This window comes from Eulemur rufifrons, chromosome 7, assembly GCF_041146395.1.
Source record: "Eulemur rufifrons isolate Redbay chromosome 7, OSU_ERuf_1, whole genome shotgun sequence".
In the NCBI taxonomy this organism is placed as follows: domain Eukaryota; kingdom Metazoa; phylum Chordata; class Mammalia; order Primates; family Lemuridae; genus Eulemur; species Eulemur rufifrons.
Genome location: NC_090989.1, coordinates 75,226,836 through 75,249,742, shown reverse-complemented (window position 1 = coordinate 75,249,742; position 22,907 = coordinate 75,226,836). Strand labels below are relative to the sequence as shown.

The window sequence follows — 22,907 nt, the reverse complement described above, 5'->3', positions numbered from 1 at the left end:
TTAAAAGAGGATAATAGTCTTACTGAGCTTTTAGTTATTATAAGATTTAATGAGGATATAGAAATTAGGAAGTTCTATGTGAACTTGCAGGATTATTTTCAATCTTCATATGTCCGAAATTTGGAAAAAGTGATGTTAGTTATATTATAATTTTCATTTTTCTCTTTTTGGTTTCTATTCTAAATTTGTATCCTCCATGGAGACATGTACTGTAAGGTAGAAATCTTTCGGTAGTCACATATTGTCTTAGTCTGTTCTGTGCTGTTATAACAGAATACCTGAGACTGAGTTATTTATAAAGAAAAAAATTATTTTCTCACATTTCTGGATGCTGGGAAGTCTAAGATCAAGCCATCAGCAGGTTCGGTTGTCTGGTGAGGGCTGCTGTCTGCTTCCAGGGTGGCACCTAGTGCTGCAGCTTCACGTGGCAGAGACGGAAGGGCAAGCTATCAGAATGCTGCACGAAGCCCCTTTTATAAGCCTTAATTCCATTCATGAGGGAGAAGCCCTCATGGCCTGATCACCTCCTGAAGGCCTCACCCCTAATAGTATCATATTGGCTACCCCTGAATTCTGGAAGGGACACATTCCAACCACAGCAAACATCTTATCTGATGTGATCATTGAAGAAAACTACATGTGAAATACTGGTTCCTTTGCATAAAAGTTTAAATATATATATATTTATAGTTAATATATATAAACTGTTATTCACATAATCTGTTTAGTTAACACTCTGATTTCCTGTTTCATTCTTTTGTGAAACAGGAAGGTAAGAGGGACATTTTAGAAAACCTAATGCCCTGAAAGAAATGAGTGATAGTTCTCCACCTGCAAACTGTGGCCCCCATTTATGTCTTGTGTCAATATGATTATTGCATGTTCTGTATGTGGATTCCATCTCATACGGAACATATTCTTTTGCCTGAGCTCAGTTTGTTGGGTTGATACAAATTTAGATTATCTTATATCACACATTGAACTCTTAACTGGTTCTATAGGCCATTAAACCTTTTCAAGTTTCAGTTTTTTCATTGTTAAAATGAAGATGATTATAACCCTTGCTTTACTGCCTTCAGAGATTATTGAGGGATCAAATGCATTGATAAATAAGATAAAACACCATATAAATGTAAGGGATGCTTATTGACATCATAGGGGAAAGATTATGCTATTGCTGGGTGCTGAAATACAATAGCTTTAGAAACACCCTTTTGGGTTACCTCACTATTAGGTTTGCTCTCACATAACCAGAATAAATTTGGAGATTTCCTGCCACAAAAGCTAAAAGTAACTGGGCAAATTTAACCTTTGAGTGGAGCTTAGGGAAGTGCAAATTCCCATGAGAGGTGCCGTGGAGCAGATTCAAACCATAAGTCGAAAATAATTGTTGCAATAGCAGTTGTAACAGTACTGGTAAATATTGATTTTTCTTTTAACAGATCAATCATGAAATGAATTTTAAATATAGAATAATAGATTAAAATTAAGAGTGGGAATATGAAAATGTCCATGTGTAGAAATTAACTCGAAGAGAAATCTTGCTTTGGCCAAAAGATACTGACATTCTTGTCACGGATGTTCTAAGATTTATACAAGCTTCTTGTCAGGCCACATGTTTGTAGGAATTTTGGATTTTTAAAGTCATAAGGCAGTGTGGAGGACTGGCTAGGTGGGTAGGCCCTAAAGCCAGACTGCCCAAGACCCAGTTCCCATGTTAGTGTTTAACTCTGTGGCTGTAGGCGAGGTACTGATTCTCTCTATGCCACCTTTTGTCAACTAGGATGGAGATAATGACAGACCCTATATCACAGGGTTGTTGGCAGGATTACATGTGATAATACATTTAAATACTTACAATAATACCTGGCACATAATAAGTGCTGAATAAATATTGACTAGAATCGTCACTCTGGGGTCTCCAAATTTTTGGAGGGTTAGGATTGAAATTTTTAGCGCTCAATTCTATTAATAAAATATCAATAAATATAAATCTTATATAACTGCCTCAGAGATACAGCTACCTCTGCTTTCCACAAGATGACTATCATCTTGAGAATGTCGTCCAAAGCATACTTGTTTCTGGTGCTAGTTGTTATGAGCTTTTCCTTTTGAGTTTGTCCTATACCTCCTGTAGGTGGAGGGAGAAAGAAGTAGGGCTCATGCTTTCTAAATGTTACCGTCCACAGGACTTCATGGCCAGGTAGTTAAGTCAGTTACTATTATCTCCTTATAGAGGCTTAGGAAAGGTGACCACAGTGCTTGGCACAGAATAGAAAGGGCATCTGTTGGGGGGTTGACACCATGGCTGGAGAGATAGCTAAGGCCTGTCTAGTGAGATCATCTACTCAACTGCTTGTTTTCTGAGAAAAAGCTCAGAAAATTTAGGGTATTTGTCTGTGCTGCCCATAGCTATAACAAAGGCAGGTATCACAATTCTTATTTACTTTAAGTGGTGTTATATATGACTTTGTTTAAAGGGTACTATGTATTTTATCCAGAACTACAAAGTAATGTTTTTTGTTTTGTTTGGTGGTGGTAGTGGTGGTGGTGGTATTTTTGTTTTGTTTTTGATTTTTTGTATTTGTTTTTACTGCTTTTCCTGAGGATGGAAGTTGTCAGAAAGTTTTTGTCATGACTACTGTGTATGTGTATGTTCTTAGTTTAAGTGAAGGTTGGGAGCAGGGTAAATGGTGCCCAACTCAATGCCTCTGTTGCCCAAATTAAAGTCGTAGTTTCCTAGGATGTGGCTCCTGAGAGATTAGGCACTAGCCATCACTACCTTCTAATACTCCAAGACAAACTACTTTTTGTAGAACACGTAAGTGCATCATCCTTTGCGTAGCAGAGGTTCTAAAATCCACTGCATTGGAATCACCTGGAGAACCTGTAAAATTGTTATTTCAAGGCCCTGGTCAAAGAAAACAATCTCTGGAGATTGGGGTTTGGGTATCAGTGCTTAAAAAAAAAATCCTGATGGGAAGCCGGAGTTTAAAGGGTCAAAACTCAGGGTCTGCTGTGAGGGCCCCTCACCTGTTCTGATCTCCCTACCTGTGACATGACTTTCACTAAAATGTCCTGACACTCAGGGGGTTGGAGAAGTGATGCCGTCCTGATCCTTCTTCTGTCCCTGAGACTGGGAATGGGCCCTACTCCTAAGCAATGCTGATAACATCAGAGTTATGAGTGAATAATATTCATAGAATAACATGTGCTAAGAATATGGGGTTTAGAAGTCAGACTTGGTTCCAGTCTTAGCCCCACTGCATTCTGCCTTTGAGACCTTGGCTGGGTGGTTTAACCTTGGGTTTCATAGCTACAAAACAAGAATAATAGATAGAGATTGATAGATCCAGGTAAGAGAATGTATGTGAAGTGCTTAGGGCAGTGCTTGGCACAGAGAAAAATACACAATAACTTCCTATTTTTCATTAAGCTCCTTCACAATGCATGTATTTAATTAGTGAAACATGCTTGCTGTTGCAAACTTATGTGGGACTCCCCCTCCCAACTAACCTCCTCACCTGAAGGTCTAACCTAAGCAAATGTCTATCTATAAATGAATCAGGTTGTGGTTAGACTTCACACTAACTTCCCTTTATCAGGAGATCACTCAGCCTTCACTTCATCTCATCTGGTTTGTTGCCTAAGCCTTTGTCCACCTATTCCTGAACATCTCTTCCTGGCAACTTTGGGGTTTTGCTTTGTGTGTATGTGTGCACGTTTTGTGTTTTACCTTAGCTTAACTTCTGTTTTTGGACTAATATGTTTCTTGTCTCTGAAAGTGTTCCCACTGGTCCTAGTGCTGTGGCTGTCGTTGCTCCTCTTCCTGTCGTATGTGGGAGTATGTGTGTGAGTGTGTGTGTGTGTGTGTGTGTGTGTGTGTAGAGGGAAAAGAAAAAGAGAGGGAAACAGCCATCCACCGCTGCCTCTCCCCTCTCACCAATGTACCCACTGAATCTGCAGGCATCCCTGTGGGGAGTGTGTAAGCAATAACATGGTGAAATTGTACAACAGAGTCACATATATACAAGCAGAGTGACAGGATCGTATGTGTCCTACAATCCAGCTTTTAAGATATGATAGAGATACCAGTATTCACAGAGCTAAATGGCACTAACCACAGGAGACTGGTTATTGCTACATTATTTAAAGACAGAGTCCAAGAAAACAGTGAAAACTCAGTTTGATGTGTGATGTGCTATGTGATACCTCACCTTAAATGGCTATCAGTTGACATCCACCGTGGAATCTGTATTGTCTAAGGCCATACAGCAGTGCCATATGATAAATTCATTGACAATACAAAATAAGCCTGTTCTATTGGAGTGCTTCCAATTAATGTAAGTGAACTACTTTCTCTGGCTGAATGCTACCAAAATATTTTATGAGAAGATGTAGCTGGTTCTGTTCATGCATGTTTTCGATGGGTAGAAAGCCATTGAAAACTTTTTAAACTAAAACATAAAGATAGCATTAGGGAGATTGGTGAAAAGCAGCATATATTATGGTGTCATAGAAATTTCTTTTTTCCAGGCAACTCATGGTTGAGCAGTCTGTCCCCAAACTGTTTTGCATGCAAATAAAGGCTGTTTAGGTAATACTTGTGAGCTTTTATTCTGACAGGCAGTACAGAAATAGGTACCCCCTGGTACAGTGGCTCAACTTTAACAATAGAATCACCTGGAGGGCTTTTAAAATTTCACTCCTGTGACATCCCACCTCAGACCAATGAAATCAGAATCTCGAGCTGGGATGCAGGGATCAGTATTTTTTTTTTTTCCAAGTTCCTCAAATGTCTGCAATATATAGGGAAGATTGAAAATCACTGACCTGGAACATAAGCAGTTGAAGAAAGAGGTTGTCTATTATTACAGGCATTAATGCTACAGGATCCCACGAAGTAAAAGCTTTGGTGATTAGAAAATGCCATCATCCTGGAACCTTCAGTGAATGTCACATGGGCCTATCACATACAAGATGCAAATTGGTTCTACTATCTTTTTGTGCCTTCAAAAGAAGATAATTTTTGAATCATCTTAATGGAGACTGTGCTTCAAGAAAATAACTGTAGTGGCCATATGTAGCATAAATTAGAGCAGGCTTTGTTTCTAGGAATACTTTACCATCATTTCACTACCCATATATAATGTTATTGATTCAACTTTTAGAACAGGACTTTTTTCAGAATATATTGAAGAAGCTGCTTATTGAGAAAACTGATATATCATATAATAGGCATATAGAGCTTTAATTCATTACAGTATTTAAAAATACATTATTTTGCTTATGCCTAAAATGTCCATTATAAGCCAAGTAGCCAGGAGGACATGAAGACTTGATATCTGCATAAATTTGCTACTTTACTTTTGATGTTGAGAAATGTGCCAGTTTAGAAATATGTCTTCTCCAGTCACCATGGCATCAGCTCTCAAAATGGCTGTGGACATTTTTGGTCCCACCTCAAAAACAAGCAGCATTTGCAAGAGAGGGTCTGTGGCCTATTGTATTAATCAGGTAGTGATCATGTATAAAAACATTTTAAAATAAAAAATATATTTTTACATTATAAGGGAAATAAATTTACATGCCCAAAAGACCAAAAAAAAAAAAAAAAAATGAAAGCCCGCATTCCACTATTCTACCTCCCTTGTTCGACCTGTTGATTTGCCTGGAATGCCACTCTCCACCCATGCCATTCCGAAAAATGACTTGTTCAAATTCTAACCTTTCAGACTTAGCTCAATTACCAAAACTTCTGTAAAGCCTTTCTGTTTGTAAGAGGAAGTAAATTCGAGATATCAGAACAATCAGGAAGCCATTGCAATGGCCTGTGAAAGATAACAAAACCTCACGTAGGTAGTAGGCGTGTGGTGGAAACCAGGTGTTTCAGAGACATTGCTGAGGTTGCTGTCATGGGAGAGCAAAGGGTAAGAAGACTCCATGGCTGGCTCCACTGTCAATGTAAAGCCATATCTATATATAAAATAAGTAATAATATATAAACAAGCTTTTTCTGTGCGAACAGGTTTAGTAGTCCTAAGTCACTGACTAAATTCTCCATAGGCTGTCCAGTCCTCTGTCATTGGCTCTTCTGCTTTACTGTCCTGAGTGTTGTCAACAAGCTCCTCACACCAGCCCTGGTCTGAGCTCCAGCTTCTTGCTGGCCCCCATCAACTGTTTCCTTCATGCTCTGATGGCTCGAAGTTTGGTACCATTCCCCTGGTGTTTCTTGTTTAAAAGTACTGATATACTTGTCTAAAACATGGGCATTAAGATTGTGGTATGCTTTTAACAATGTGTAGTGTAAGTTTCTCTGGAAGCAAAGATACACTATGCTTAAGTAACTTTCTTTCCTTTCTGAATGCCTCCCTAAAAGGCATAGTTTGTAAATTTCTGTTAATGTGTAAAGGGAACATTCGGGCACCTTTTCTGTCCTGCTGATGTGTAGGGCTATTTTTATTTTTTGTTCTTCGTTCTTTTTCTGTGCTTGTGATTTCAAAGGTGCCAGACTGGCTGCCCTTGAGGCTGGTGTCCCAATTTATCCCAAGAATAGGAAAAATATGGGACGCAGCAGAGGTGGTCATGTCTGGGTCCAGCATATTAGGCTGACCCAATCTGGAAGAATATTCTCCAGAACATAAAGGAGAAGGTGGCTCCTTCTGAATACAGTCCATCTGTTTTCATAGCTGAGATGACAAAACCATGTTGTGCCATCACCAAGCCACTGTAGTGGCTTTGGATGCAATAAGCCACAACTACTCTTTGGAAAAAACTAGAGTGTTTTTTTCTCGCTTCCATCTTCACCTGTCAGAATTCCATGGTTTAAGGTTAGTCTCAAATGCCTCTTTCTCCACAAAACCTTTCCTGAGCCTCTTCAGATGTGATTTTCCTTCCACATTTCCATAGCACTTTCTTCAAAGACATGTTGCACGATTTGTCATGTGACTTTTGAATGTATATAGTCTTGGAATGACTGTAAAAGACACTGACGTCAAATCCATTTCTGTATATCACACAGAAGCAAAATATAGTACTGGGCAAAGAGTAGATACTTGGAATGTCTGTTGAATAGATTGAAAATGTCAAAGCTTATCTTTTCATTGCCCTTCAGGGCTCTTCTCTGACCTTTCCCTCAAAATCAGTGATGGAAATTTGCTCCCAGATCCTCATGGGTAACTATCAAACTCTCCATAAACCATGTAGGTTTAGGCTCTTGGAGTCCACATATCACATTTGAGGCAACTGTGGTATGGATCAAAATTGCTACCTTTAGCAGCTTAGTAGACTACCATGGCCAGTAGTTGGTAGCATTTGCCCAGAACTATTTTTTTTGCAAAGTATGGTCTATATCCCTGGTAGTCCCTGGTACCCTATCTCGTGAGTTTGCATGACATCGAGAAAAGGAAAGAATAATACAGAAAAATAATTTTTTTGACCTGAATTTAACAAATTTGAAATGTAAAATTACAGTTTTCATAGGAATCCAGTATGTTCTTGATAATCACATGGATTGATGATCCATTTGCCTCTAATCCCTAATGTTTTCTGTAATGAAATGTTGTCAAAAGGTGGCATGAAGATCTTAGAATTGTAGCATTATTTTCAAACATAGATGGTCTTTTTTTGTTATTTTGGTTTTTTTCAGAATAATCACAAAAATAGTGCCATATGAAATAATTTTTTTACTACAGGCATGGAAAGTCCAAAATTTTAAAGACATCTTTTATCTTATAATAAAAACAGGTACAAACTATCTCCTGGATAAAAGTTTGTAAGACCAGCCACAAAGCTTGCTCTCAAAATTATATAAAATTTTGTATCAAATGTTAGCAATATGGTATCAAGACTTCATAATAATATCAACTATAGTGGAGATAGCATAGTTTCTAAGAGTTTAACTATTTCCAGTACTTCACATTTTTTATGATGTATACTTTGGGTCATATTTAAAAGATATATTCAAATCCTGCAATAGAATATAAAGAAATACTTTCCAGGGCCAAATGTAACTGGAGAGAATTAGAAATGTATTTGTCTTTTTTCTATCAAGTTGAAATATTTAGCCCTCCATTTTTGAGTGTGAAATGGCTGTCGATCCAACGTGATGGAGTGCTGAAAGCAGTCTTCAATGAGAAATCTCTCCATAACGCTCCCGAATGTCAGATCTGTGTTAATCCTGATGCACACAACCAGGAATAGCCAATATAGCGTAGTGGTTAAGAGCATAGATACTAAAGCTACACTGCTTGGGTATCTATGCTCTTAACCATTTTTAAGTTAGTTAACCATTTTTGTGACTCAATTTCCTCATTTGTAAAATAGGAATAATAACAGTACCTATACATGGGCTGTTGTGAATATGAAATGAGTGAATATATATAAAGCCCCTAGAAAAATGCCTGACATATGTGATATACTAGGCTTGCTATAACTTATCTGTCAAAGCCTGCAGATTCTTGCTGACATCCTTAGTGTCCTAAAATTATTCTTTAGGATGCTTTTAATTGAGTAGAAACAAAGAATAAGAAAGGAAACTAGATGTGGACCTGACCTCTGGCTCAAGATTGCCATGATGGAGCCAGATAGAGATACAGATTGCAGCCTAACACTGACATGTTTGTCTTAAACTACATTTTATTGTTATAATTTAAAACTTAATTGAGTCTTTAAAAATTTCAACCTGAGGTCCATAAGTGGGCCAAATGCCCCATAATCAATTGAAGAATGCTGGAGCTTTGCAGAACAGTGTGAACAATGACAACTAGGGCCGCGAAAGACTCAAAGCCCTGCAGTGTGTGGAACCATAGCGGGATTCGGGATGTTCGAACTAGGAACAGACTTGGAGGCAATGCTAACTGAATTTAGTTATCTTAAAATGTGTCAAGTCCAAGAAATGAGATTTTTTTGATGAGGCCCCAGAAAACAGAACAGAACTATCGGGTCAAGTGAGGAAGCATCACAGCTGAATACGAGAGAGAAGGTTTTAGCAATCCAAGCACTCACAAAATAAAAGGGACCACCTTGTGATCTGCCTGTCACTGAGGGCTGGCTGCAGAGATCTTACAACCAGGGCTTTTGTGAAAGGAATTGAAGTTTGAGTTTGGACCCAGCTCCCTCACATCATAACTGGATGCATAGAATCTCGAAGAACATTATGGACTGTTTTATAGATTGTGCCTTCCACTCCACGCATCCTAAATCACATTCTTTTTATACTTGCGTGTGAGATTCAAGGGACCTGGGTTCTACTGTTTGTTACTTTCTGTAAGACCTTAGGCTAAGAGAGCCAATGCCCTCAAATTATTCATGTAAAGTCCCCACTGTGCTGGTCACAGAGAGGCTAGTGGTGTCTGTACTGGTGATCTTGCTAGTGGTAGGGAGGGCATAGTGGTGGTTGTGTTGCTGCTGCTAACATTATGAATCTGCTGTCTCCTCTACATTGTCTTCCTTAGAAGGACTGAAGTTCTCCTTGGTTTGTTCTTAACAGTCAACCCACTTGTTCTTGCAGGCCGCTGTGCTCGCTGTGGAGAAAACGTAGTTGGGGAAGGTACAGGATGCACTGCCATGGATCAGGTCTTCCACGTGAATTGTTTTACCTGCATCATCTGCAACAACAAGCTCCGAGGGCAGCCCTTCTATGCTGTGGAGAAGAAAGCCTACTGTGAGCCCTGCTACATTGTAAGTTCCAGATTTGTTCCTGAGGTGCTTTGCAAAGATGTCTGCTTTGGCCGAATGCCAGTCACTCCAGATAGAATGTAGCCATCAAATCTTTTTTTCTCCTCAAGCCTCAAAATGTGTGTGTGTGTGTGTGTGTGTGTGTGTGTAAATTAGCATATTATAATTTTTTCTGCCTATAGCCCCATTCATATGAGGCCAGAAAAATATACTGGGGCTGGGACTGCCATGCAGTTAGCTGGGAAGATCATCAACCTGTGGCTTTCAAGCATGTATGTACAACCTAGTGTGTTCTTCCCTGGAGCATCAGACTTCCCAAGTAGCTGAGTCTCGCCTCTTGTTATTAGATCTCACCCTGCATTTCAAGTCCCAGTATATTCAGGGAAACTTTGCAGGATCTCTGGACATGTCAGTGTTCTTCCAAACTACTGGACCCTTTGAATCACCTTTTATCTACCCAGAATGTTGCTTACCTCTCCTATCCAGCAGGTTTTCAATTGTGCAGAGAAATCCTTTATCATAGAGCACTTAAAGAAAAATGAATAGCAATGCTGACTGAGCTAATAATTCTTTTCTTTTACTAAAGAATATAAAAACTATATTTTAATGATACAGCTGAGTGGCTAAAAAATAAGTCACATTATCTTAGCTTTTTTAAGGCTACTTAATCTACATATTAAGCTATTCTCTAGTAGTGCAATTTGACAAATTAACACAAACTTTTTATCTAATGTAAATTTTTTGGTATCCTTCTGCATGATTTTAATCTCTCTGTGTAACACATGTTAGTGGAAAAAGTAGTACTTTCTTGCAAACCCAGAAAAGGGTCTGACCCTCAGTGCCCAGGGATTTCACCATAAACAAAGCCCTGGGTACAAGATATTGAGAGTCATACATAGCTTTACAGATTCCTAAGGTTCGAGTTTATTGAAGAAGTTTCTGGCCTGGTTGATATTTTCCCATAACATGACAGCTCTAGCTCATTTTATCCCTGGGGTCTGTGGCACAGATCTGAAAGTTCTTCAAGATTAAAAGCTTGTAGGATTAAATATAGTTTTACATCTCCTAGGTTCAATTTTATTTCATTTTCTTCCCAAAGGCAACTTAAACACATGTGGCATTATTATAAAGCCATACAATTTTAGAGCTGGAGAAAAGTCTTAAGATTATTTGCCTAACTTCTCTCTTTCGTAGTGAGAATACAGAGATGTGGAGAGGAGGAAAGTAACTTTGTATGCTCTATCATCAGCCAGTTATTCATACTCCTAATCCCATATTCTTTGCAAATGCCACATGGTTTTAGTTTTTCCAAAACATAAAGACAAACACAGTAATGTCCTATTGACCTGGAATGAGCATTTATATATAAGGGAAAGTCTAGTAAACAAAAGCTTACCTCTTGAGGGCATAAGAATATTTCAACCAGCCTGGGCAATATAGCAAGACTCCATCGCTACAAAAAATAAAATAAGCCAGGCATGGTGGCACATGCCTATAGTTCAGCCACTTGGCAGGCAGGAAGATCACTTGAGCCCAGGAATTTGAGGTTGCAGTGAGCTATGATTGGGCACTGCACTCCAGCCTGGGCAACAGAGCATGATCCTGCCAAAAAAAAAAAAAAAGAATATTTCACATATAACCCTTTGAAATCTTTATTAAAAAGAGAAAGGCATTATATAATCCCCTGCCTTTTTAAACAGACTGTAAGGACAGTCATTCACAATGGCTTAGGACCACCACTATGAAATTATTTATTGCTATCAGCTCTAGGATGGTGATGTTGGCAGAGTCTGTAGAGGCACCTAAGGCTGCTCACATTAAGTAACACTGAGTAACACAGGCTGCTGTACTTTTAGTAGTCTTGTTTCAATTTTTCATCCCTTTTTTGACTACATTGTCGATTCTTGCTACTTTAGTGATGCCCCCATGGCGGCCTTCTTTAGTTATCCTTTTTATCCTTTATGAGCAAGAAATCATATAGACAATATTGAGAAACAATATGATAGGGTGGGAAGAACATGAGTTTGAATTTGGTTCTATCTCTGAATGTTCTGTCTCCTTAGGAAACTTACTTGATCTTTCTAAGCCTCAGTTTCCTCATCTATATAATGGAGATGATTATTGTATTTCCCCCCAAAGCCTCATGAAAAAGAAATGAGGCAATCTTTATGAAGTACACTTGGCCTTGTTCAAGAAACAGTAGTGTAGTAAATGTTATTCTGGGATTAACTTTAATAAGATTTCTGGGCCTATTTAATATTTTTGAATGTGAGAACCTTACACATGTGCAGTGAAATGCACTGGGCTTTAGGAAATGATGGTAACCTCTCAGACGTACACTTCTCCCGTTTTTAAATGTTTGCTTGCTTTCCCTAGTGGGTAATAAGACTGAAGAAAGTCCAATCTGACTGAATAATGGGTTTCTACAGTGTGTGGGCTCAAGTTTCAATCTCCATTCCAAGCGTAGGATCTTTGTGATTCTTTAGGATGCCAGCCCATTCTGCTTTGGTTTGCTGTTACTATACTATGCTTACGACGAGGAGACTAGCTGGGAGATATTTAATTGCATACATACTTGAAGGAGCTGGATGAATTCAAATAATGGAAATTCTTACTTTCCTTTTTGACTTCTTTCCCCCATAAGAACCTTTAGTCAAGACTTCTCTTTAATGAGATATATCCGTGGTGACTCTAAAATACAATTTAATTCTTATCAGGATTTAATTAAGCTTTACTCAAAGACCCTTGTTCAGTACTGATTCCAGAGTTCAGCACAGCCCTCAAGCTGTCAGATGAGTATATTAGCACTTCAATTTCTTCTGAACTTTCATAAGTCCAATAAGCTCCACACTAGAAATACATAAAGGGTGGGGAAACTGGGAAAATAAAATAAAATGACTGCGTTTTGAAGATGTATGAAGGATAACTCTAGAATATTATGTCTTTCTTGGAACCAAAGGCACTTTCTATGTAATCCAACAAAATTACTTTATGTTACATTTTTGGAAATGGATATCTAGAAGGCATTTCATACAGAGCAGAGAAAACCTAGCCCTTGGCCATCAGTTAGTGTATCTTTTTTTTTCCATTGATGGAATCTGAATATTGAAGACAAGTTAATTATTTCTGTGTAAGGACCACCCATGCTTGATACTGAGTCGAGGAATGAGATCAGTCTAACATAAATTAAATTGAATTCTGCCTAAATTAGTTGTTAATTAACTTAAGATCCTATTTAAGCTAAATATTTACATAATTTTGAGGGTAGATGTACTCATAATGTCTGCAGCTTTGGTTCAATAGTTACTAAAATTTTCCTATGGTCTCTCAAATTCTAATCTTTGTATGTTAGTAGCTATGATTGAACAAGTTTGATTTAGTATAGCATTGTAATTCTCTTAATCATTTTACACGTTTTGTTTTCTATTTTTTATTTTTCAACCTAATGTAAATATGTATATAGTTTTCCATTGTTAATAATCTTCATGTTTAGATTTTTAGTTGTTTAGTTTTACGTTGTGTTTGTTTGCATACTTCATTTTAAAGCCATTTGCACATTCAAAAGGTATGGGGTATTTTCTAATCTTTTTAGAAAGCTGAGTATTTTTTTTTTTATTTTGAATTACATTTTTAGCATAAATTCATGGATTTATGTTACCAAGTCAAGTTTGGAGAACTTTTGCTTTACCTTGTTAGATTACTTTAGAAAGATTTTTCTCATTTATAGAACCATCAGCAATAATGAAACCATATGTTAAACTGTAACCTATCCCCTATGGGAGAGGTTTATTTATCTTTATTTTGAACCAATTTAAGAAGTGCCTTTGTCATAGTTATTTTAATTTAAGTTTGTATAATTATTAGCAAAATCAACAAAATGGTTTTCTACTTTGCTGATAATATCTTTTGAAAGCTTAGTTTTGATTATTCTTACAGATTTGAATAAATGAACAAAGTTAAGATCACTAAAACTTCCTTGGAAAGTAAAGTGATATTTTTTCTAATCCTAAATCTCCTGGTGTCACCTTGGGTAAGTCATTTAGCTGCTGAGTGCCGATGTTCTAATTTATTAGAGAGCGAGCTTAATTTCTTCCCTATCTTCAAAGATAAGGAATGAACAAGTGTGATGTTTTGTATATCATGAAATTATTTACTAATATGAAGAGCTTAATCTACTTAATAACATTTTTATCATTGCTTTTCTCCCTTAGCATAATACGATATAATATAGAAATCCTCTAAATTTGGGGCAATTTCCTGACTGTAGTTGCTATGGAAATACAAATAGATGTCATAGAAGGAATGTGGGTACATAATACGAGAAGAAGAGGTTGGTGCTTTCCTTAAGATTTTTATGTCAGTATGAGTATGAAGGGCAGAAAAATGAGTACTGCTTATGTGTCCTTCTGCCCTTAATGAGACGGGCTTACTCATAGATTTAGCAAAAGAATTGCTGTTTTCTTCCTAGCATTGCCAAGGATCCTGGGTAGGGACACAGCACATCGGAAATTCTCAGCAAAAGTCTGTTTACAAAATGGCAGCCAAGGATCCTCCCCTAAACCAGGGCTCTTACTCAGAGTGGATGGAATCCAACTCCTAACACTCCAACAGTAGAAGTTGGTACAGACATTTTTATTAGTGTTGAAATCCAAGTGATTAAAGGGCCTCTGGAAATAGGAGGCCAACTCCACGGGAGACTAAACATTTTAAGGTACCTGAACTTGGCGCATTAGTGACCAACACACTAGCAGCCTTTTGCTCCCTTATGTCACTAAATGGCTATAGTTAAGACATTCTAACTTTTCAGCCTACATTAAAAGGGAGGTTTTTGTACCTCTGCAGGAAAGCTGTCCTTTTATATACTCAATTCTTCTTAATAAAATGTTTTAAAAAGCACTTACGGCCAGTGCTTTATGTAGGTGTTGGAAAAGGAACCAAGTCTCTTCTCTTAATTGCTTCTTTCATCTCCAAGGAGTGTTTGTCCTTTCCTCTTGGCTCTCTTTCTCTGTCACAACACACACATACACACACACACACACACACTTCTTGATGTTTTATCATCATTTCACCAGAACTTTCCCAGGAAGGAGAAAAACATGGTTCAAGAAAAAGAAAAATTTGTAGAGCACTCTCTTGAGAGGCTAGCCATGCTCCCTACTAGGAATAGTTATCTCTTCTGTTCGTACAGTCCCTTACATTTTACAATGCTCCTGAGAATCTGTTACTGCAGTTATCATACCTATTAGAGCTCCCCAAAATAGTCAGTGGGGGAGATAATTAGTCCCATTTTGATGTTTTCAAAGAAAATAACAAAACAAAAGACTACAGTTTTGCTAACTTGTACTTTATTGCTGGGTCCATGCTACCAATCTGCAGTTAATGTTCAACTTTCTAAAGACATAAAGATTCTGACAGATCCCCACTACCCACATGTAAGATCATCTGTAATTATAGCTTTCGTGTTCCAAGATTTTAATTGATAACTGCCTGAATCATGCATTCCAGTATTACAAAACCTAAAATGCTGAAATTAACAGATTAAAAACCATAAGCCCCTGTCTTGTCTTGAGCTTTTTCATGTTGCTCTCCCTGAAATGCCTCAAGGAAAAGCATTATAAGGCAACAAAAAATTTATAGTTAAAATATTCACGATAACAACTAACATTTGTTTCGAGCTTTAACTTTTACAAAGTTAAAATCTTAGAAGCTGACATCTTGCTCAGTGCCATGGAGCATGAGTGTCAGAGCCAGGACTTAGGACTTCACCCAGGCCTTTGCTTTTCAAGTCCAGCTCTTTCCACATATCCGACAGAAATCACTGAGAATCTCATTTGTTGTTGCTAGGTTTCCTTTTTTCTAATTAATTTTTCCTCTATTACCATTTCTTCATAATGTCAAGTTTTCAAAAAGAAAATTAACCCAAACTCTGAATTTTATGGCTGTGTCTTTCATATTATTTTTAGATATGTTAGAGAAATATTGAGCTCAGTATAGTCTTAAGTATGATAGTAATTCTTTTAGAAAACCTAAATTTTTCAGCAGTATATGCTCATTAGAGAATTAGAAGATAAAAGAAAAAATGTATGTAATTCTTTCATCTAAATATGATAACAGTTCACTTTTTACTACACAATTCTTTTCTACTTCCATGTACCTATGGGTATGGATATATGTATATAAATGTAATCATATAGATGTATCTACATGCATACAGATGTATGTATAGTTACGCGCACACACACACACACACACACACACAACAGGATCATATCATAAATACTAATTAGTAACTTGCTTTTGTTATAAAACAATATATAAAACTGTGCAGTCTATAAAAATAGTCTCTTTTAAATATTCCATGGACATTGAAAAAGAATATGTATCACCTGTATATATTTCTGAAAAGGGACTCAAATATCCCAGATAAACTAATCAACATAGAGTGTACCAGAGAGCCAGAGCAAATAAAATGGTGGTAAGCAATGAAGTAATAAAACTAGTGATACAAAATAAGGAAGTAGGCAAAGATGTAATAGTAAATTCAGACCAAAAGAAAATAATATTAATAACCTGCTAACTACAATAATACTAGAAGACAGAGTACACAGTTCAAAACAAAACTATCAAATAAGCCAAAGAACATTATTGTATTGATAAACATCACAGTTCTCAATGAAGAACAGTCTGAACCTGTCTTCATTAAATATAATTACATTGCAATGTGTAATAGAAAAATACTGATGAAATATGAGATAAAATGGTAAAACCACATTCTTTATGAAGCTTTAACACATTTCTTTTTGTCTTTGACAAATCACTAAAAGGAATTAAATAATATATTCAATAAGATTGGTTTAACAAAAAATGGACACTGATCTATGCAACCAAAGAGTTTCTATCATCTTCCTCAATCTCCATGGAAGATTTAGAAAAATACATACCATATGAAGTCTAATAGGAAATTGTGGACAGTTCCTATTTTGGTTAGCAGAGTTACACATAGCTGTGCAGTGAAACAAGAAATGTATAAATAGATAAATAGATAAACATATTCTTAGATTAAAGAATGCTTAGAAAGTGGTGATGATGATAACACTTCATAGACATGAGAATGATATGTAGCCAAAGTTGAATTCCAAGTAATAATGGTATCATTAAGTGCAACAGGAAAAGTGCAAATATATTAACTTATAAAGCTAGAAAACGACAAGATAAACAACCTAAACGAAGAAGAAATTCATTAAAATAAAATGCCATTGATAAATTGAAAAATACTAGAATTTTTAGGTCCAGGAAATGAATTTTTGAAAAGAACAATAAAAATAAACATCTGATGACAATAATTAAGAAAGAAATTACAGGAAATTGGGAGTGGAAAAGAAGCTCTTAGCACAGGTATAGAAGGCATTTTAAAATTATTTCACTTAACATTTTATGTGAGAGGCTGTTTTCTGTGCAAATCTAAAATACAAGTGAGAGAAATGTGAATAACTTCATAAACATGGAGGAAATGCAGAACTGCTACTTGAGAAACATCCAGAAAATTTCACTAATAGGATTTTTCAGATCTTCAAAGAGCAAGTGATTCCTGTGCTACTTCAACTTTCAGAGTCTAGCAAAAAAAGAAAAACTTCCCGAATCATTTTATAAAGCCAGCATGATCCCGATAATAATACCATACCTAAGTTACCCCAAGAAGGAAACTCTTTCACAAATGCAGAAATCCTAAATGAAATATTAGCAATTGAATGCCACATAATAAAACATTCTGATTAGTCCATTTGTAATGTTAGGACAATATTGGAAATCTTTTTAACATAATTCATTATATTGGTATATCCAATTTAAAAAAAAAAAAAACTAGTCATCTCCTTAGATATTTTTCTTTAAAAGTGAATTTAATAAAATTTATCACATATTCTTGTTGGAAAACAAAAACAGTGGCTATAACACAAAACAAAAGCTCTAAGTAATATATGCATTTCAATTATGTCATATTTCTAACATAGAAAGATGTTCAGCATAATGATAAAGGTGCATGTACTCATTATCCAATTTAAGAAATAAAACATTAAAAATTCATTTGAAATCCCTTAGGTTCTCCTCCCTGATCACATTCTCAAAACTCCCATACAGAGAAAGCTGCTATTCTAAATTTTTTTTATATCATATCCATGCATTTCTTTATATTTTAATACATATCTCTAAACAATATATAGTGTTGTTTCCATATAGTGTTTCTTAATTTTAAATAAATGGCATTATGTCATTTATATTTTTCTGAGACTTTTCCACTCAAAATTTTAAGACTAGTATATACAGATATTTACAAATGATTATTCTTCTAGAAAACCTAAAAAATTCTAAAATATTAGAATGATGAAAGTTGAGTAAGCTAACAAAATAAAAATTAGAATCTTAGGTTTAGAAAATATAACAGGAAAAAATTCATACACAGAAGCAAAAATTATAAAATATCTAGGTAAAACTTTAAAAAGTATAAATGATCTAAGTGAGGAATGCTATAAAAATTTGCGTGAATAATTAACTAATGAACAAAATGATTTTAGGAAATGCTTTGGAAAGCAACATTTTCAAGGTGGAATGAATAGTTACTACAGGGTTCTTTGCTAATGGTATTTATGTAGCTTTTTTCCCCCCACATATCCCCTATCCTTTTGCTAACCTTGATTTCTGCCCACCACATCCCTGAGGCTCCAAGGCAGTACTTACTGGTAAGGAGAGTGAGGCATACACCCCTAAGTCAGTGCTCAGAACAGCAAAGAGGCCTAGGTAAGCATAACCTTTTCTTCCCACTTCTGTCTCAAAAGATATTAACCTGTGTTGTCATAAAATTAGAATGCTTTTTAAGGGCCAGAAGGAACCTTAGAAATTTAATAACGTCATTTTGTAGCTGAGAAAACTAAAGCCCAAGAAAGTTGGCTGATTTGCCACAGGTTATAGGGTTTATTAATGGCAGAGGCAGGACTAGGAAACATAGGTCTTGATGATGCCTTCAAATAACTGCTTTCTTTGGGACTGGCTTGAAGGGTTTAAATCAAATGTGGCTAAAGGTTCAGAGAAACATCCCTAGAAAATGTTGGAATCAGTAGATTTTGGCTGGAGAGTATAGAAATAGGACAGTGTCTGCTTCAGCCCTAAGCAGAAGGAAGGGTCTCAGATTTCCAGGTTAAATACCTCTGAAACTTTATGCTAGAACCTTCCCACTGCCCTAGTTTGTTTATTTTTAAATCAAGCATGAACTCACCACTAGATGTATGCCAGAATCTGGATGAATGTCAGCATCAGGCCACTGTAATAATGGTTTAAGATTATTTAATCCCATTACTTATACACTTCATTAGGCTGAGTGAATTGTTGGCAGTGATTCAGTAAACTTCCTTCTTTAGAGATAAAAGGATGGAAAGAAAATAGGGAAGGAGTCTATTCCTTGTTTTCTTTCTTATTTATCTTATAACTCTTAATGGATAAAGGAATGATAATTGCCCTGCTGTAGCATGGGATCTATGTTAGCAGGGTCTTCTAAATCACTCTGCACCCTCAGAAGGAAGAAATGGAAAGAAATGTCTATAACCTTATATTTTCTATTAGAAGAAAAAAGGTTAGGGCAGAGAGAAGAGAGAGAGAGAGAAAGAGAGAGAGAAAGAATGCTATAAAATCAATCTTAAAAATATACCTGAAAATAAGTTTCAGGATCCTAGGTAAGATATTCAGTCTTTCGTTAGGGGGCCCTAGTACAAGGCGGCAAATAATTTTAAAGAAAGAATGTAAAATTTAAAGTCAAACCTGGTTCACACCCAGCTTGACCAGCTGCTACTCTGCATTCACCTCATTTCCTTTAGCTTCAGTTTGCCCACATTAGAATGAAAGTACTATTTCTTACTTCACATGGTTATATGGCTAAGTGTGTATTCAGAGGACAGGACTGAGCAAAAATCAATGTGGGGGCTGTGAGTAGTAATAACTACACCAAGGCCTAGCCCCAGGGACATGCATACGTACCAAATCTGCAAGGGAGAATTTTGCCTAACTTGAGTCACCAAAGGACAGTTGTAAGTCAGCATTTCAGTCTCTGGAAGATTACCTGCACGCTGCTGGTTAGAGCTCATGGAGTCTGATGGATGGCAAGTCATGACACCCTGGAAGATTGGTTTTCCCAAAATGTGTCAGAGGTCATCTGCTTTGGAATCACCCTCAAGTCTTCATCAAAGAAGTAAAGTTCTGGACCCTTCCCCAGAATTTCTGCACAAGGAAATAGGAACTTTGCATCTTTCATAAGACTTTTGGGGTAGTGGGCAGTGGGAGGGTGGGTTCTTACGCATATTCAAGTTTGAGGTCCATGTGTCTGTACTTCCAGCCCAGCCCATACAAGAAGTGGCCTCAAATACTATTTCATTCTTATCTTACCTCCTCTCTCCTACACATTCTTCTTACAACGTTTGACCAAAGTGGACTCTTCTCCTGGACGTTGATATCTGTAGTTTCTCTGTGCCCATGCTATAGTCTACCTGGTGCTTTTTCCTATCTCCATCCTTTAAAGATCTGTATCAACCAGCCTTAAAAAGCTTTCCTGAAACATCCCCACTTACACGTGGCCTTTCCTGAACATGCAAGGTTTTTGTTTGTTTTTTTTTTTTTTTTTTTTTGAGACAGAGTCTCACTCTGTTGCCCAGGCTAGAGTGAGTGCCGTGGCGTCAGCCTAGCTCACAGCAACCTCAAACTCCTGAGCTCAAGCGATCCTCCTGTCTCAGCCTCCCGAGTAGCTGGGACTACAGGCATGCGCCACCATGCCCGGCTAATTTTTTCTATATATATTTTTAGCTGTCCATATAATTTCTTTCTATTTTTAGTAGAGATGGGGTCTCGCTCTTGCTCAGGCTGGTCTCGAACTCCTGAGCTCAAACGATCCGCCCACCTCGGCCTCCCAGAGTGCTAGGATTACAGGCGTGAGCCACCGCGCCTGGCCAGGTTTTTGTTTTTATTTATCTCAAAGGATCTAACCTTACTATGCTGGTCGTATAAAGTCACTGGGGTCCTTCACACACTCCTTTACTGATATGGACCCCCTAAAGAGTGTGTGTGTGAGAGGGGTGAAAGGCCACCTGTGATTCATCTTTGTCTTTCCATAGTGCTTATCACAATAGCACAATAGTGCTGTTGCTGCTTTGATAGTCATGGGGCCTTGGAGGGGGACCTCGTGTCACTCTAGGTGCCAATGTCGCCTCACAGTCTTTGGCTCACATGTTCTTTGCCTGCCCTTTGGTGCACCTTGGACTTGAGACCCTGGGTGTGTATAAGAAGGAAAGATGAGAACTTGGCTCCAGAAGCCTATGAGCAGAGTCATTGCTGAAATGTAAATATAAAAGACTGAAGGGAAAGATGTGAGAGTGAAGCCAGCTGTCTGGCTTCCAGCTATAGAATTATCATAAGAGCTGTTGCGCTCAAGGTCAAACACACAGACTCGCCTGTGAAAATGGCCAGGGAGTTTGAGTGGAAGTTCTCTGATGTTCTGATGACTTTGAATGGGACATAATAATTTCTTCCCACAGCCAGGACCTACTTAAAATAAATTAGTAAGTAAATAAAGTCTACTTCCTAGATCTCTTCTTTTGCTCACCTCTCTGTAGAGGAAGGGGATCCCGGCTGAGGCTGACATCATCATTACAGCAAGGCAGGTGTTCCTTTTGAACACTTTGCAGTGACAAGGGCCTGGTATATTGTAGGTTTTAAAAGAATATATATTTTTTAACTTCGAGATCATTTAGTAATTCAGTCTCCCACATTTACAGTATGGGGAAATAAGATGCCAAGCGGATAGATGTACTGGTCATTCTTTAAGCAACCTGAATATCATAAACACACATCTGTGATGGCTTTTTAAAATATATACACTATTTTTAAAAAGATATTAAGCATCTTCCGCAGAAGTTATTTTTACTTTATGGACTCTTCACTAATGCTAAAAGATACTTGAAGCAACTTCTATTAACAAAGTTCCTGCAATATGTTAGTTAAAATAAAACTGAACCTTCTAAAATATATTTCTAAAAAAAATGAATATTTATAATTTTACTCTAGGTTAAGTAGAGAATCTAAATAAATTCTATTTGTTTAGCATACCACAAATACAAATGGTTTTTCCACAAAATGGAAAGTACAAAATATGTTGGGGCCTCACAGGAAAGAACTGAGGGAAAGGGAGTTTAGGAGTATTTGGGGGGAAAGGAGGAATTCAACAAGAAAGTCTTCATGGAGGAAGAGGTCTGTACCCGTGTATCATATGGTAAATCTTACTTTCTTTTAATGCCGCATAGTCATTCTTTTTCTACCCCCAACAGACAAGTAGGAACTGTTATTCCTTTTTACAAATTAACAAAATCAAAGCTTAGAGAACCAAGGGCTTTGGAAAATGAGGTATTAGTGTAGGATTAAAGTAGAAGTTTGAGCTCCTGGACTCTAAATCTTAGCATCTACCTTGCCCTTAAATAAATGCATGCTAACAGATGGCCTGTCATCAGATAGGGTTTTTTGTTTTGTTTTGTTTTGTTTTGTTTTTAATCAGCAAGGCTCATTTTTACAGCTCTTAAGTCCCACCCAGTTTGGTTACCACTGTTCTGAGAATCCTTTCCTTTGCCCTTCCAGCTGAAGAAAAGCAAGCACTTCTCTCTATATATTTTCAGAGCTTTTATCTTTGCCTTTGTTTTAATCTTTCACCTTTGTTTTGATCCTTTACCATTTCTACTTTATATTGGTAGATAATCTCACACTCGGATACATTGACCGTGAGCTCTTTTAGGAGCAAGCTCATTTTTTCTGTTGTTCTTTGTGTCTTTTTTCACTACCCACCTCCATCCTTTCCTCCACATTTCTCAAAATAGTGTCCAAAACAATACCTCTCACCCTGGGGAATATTTAGAACATTTTTTAAAAATGAATATATTAGTCAGCTTGGACTGCCATAAGAGAAAAACCATAGACTGGACGGCTTAAAGAACAGAACTTTACTTTCTCACAGTTCTGGAAGCTGGAAGTCCAAGATGAGGGTGCCATATGCTGGGGTTCTGGTGAGGGCTTTCTCTCTGGCTTTCAGGGGGACACCTTCTCATTGTGTCCTCACACGGTGTGTGTGTGTGTGTTTGTGTGTGTGTTGGGAGGTGGAAAGCAAGCCCTCTAGGGTCTTTTCTTATAAGGGTGATCCCGTCATGAGG

The 22,907-nt window shown here is 37.2% G+C and overlaps 1 protein-coding gene across 1 annotated transcript in view; it reads left to right on the top strand.

The window, feature by feature from the left end:
- The window catches only part of LPP (LIM domain containing preferred translocation partner in lipoma), a 645,020-nt gene that overhangs the window by 530,620 nt on the left and 91,493 nt on the right, over positions 1 to 22,907 (top strand). The window contains exon 10 of the mRNA XM_069472792.1: positions 9,512 to 9,681. Within this exon, the coding sequence (XP_069328893.1) occupies positions 9,512 to 9,681 (170 nt within the window). The remainder of the gene's footprint in view (positions 1 to 9,511; positions 9,682 to 22,907) is intronic.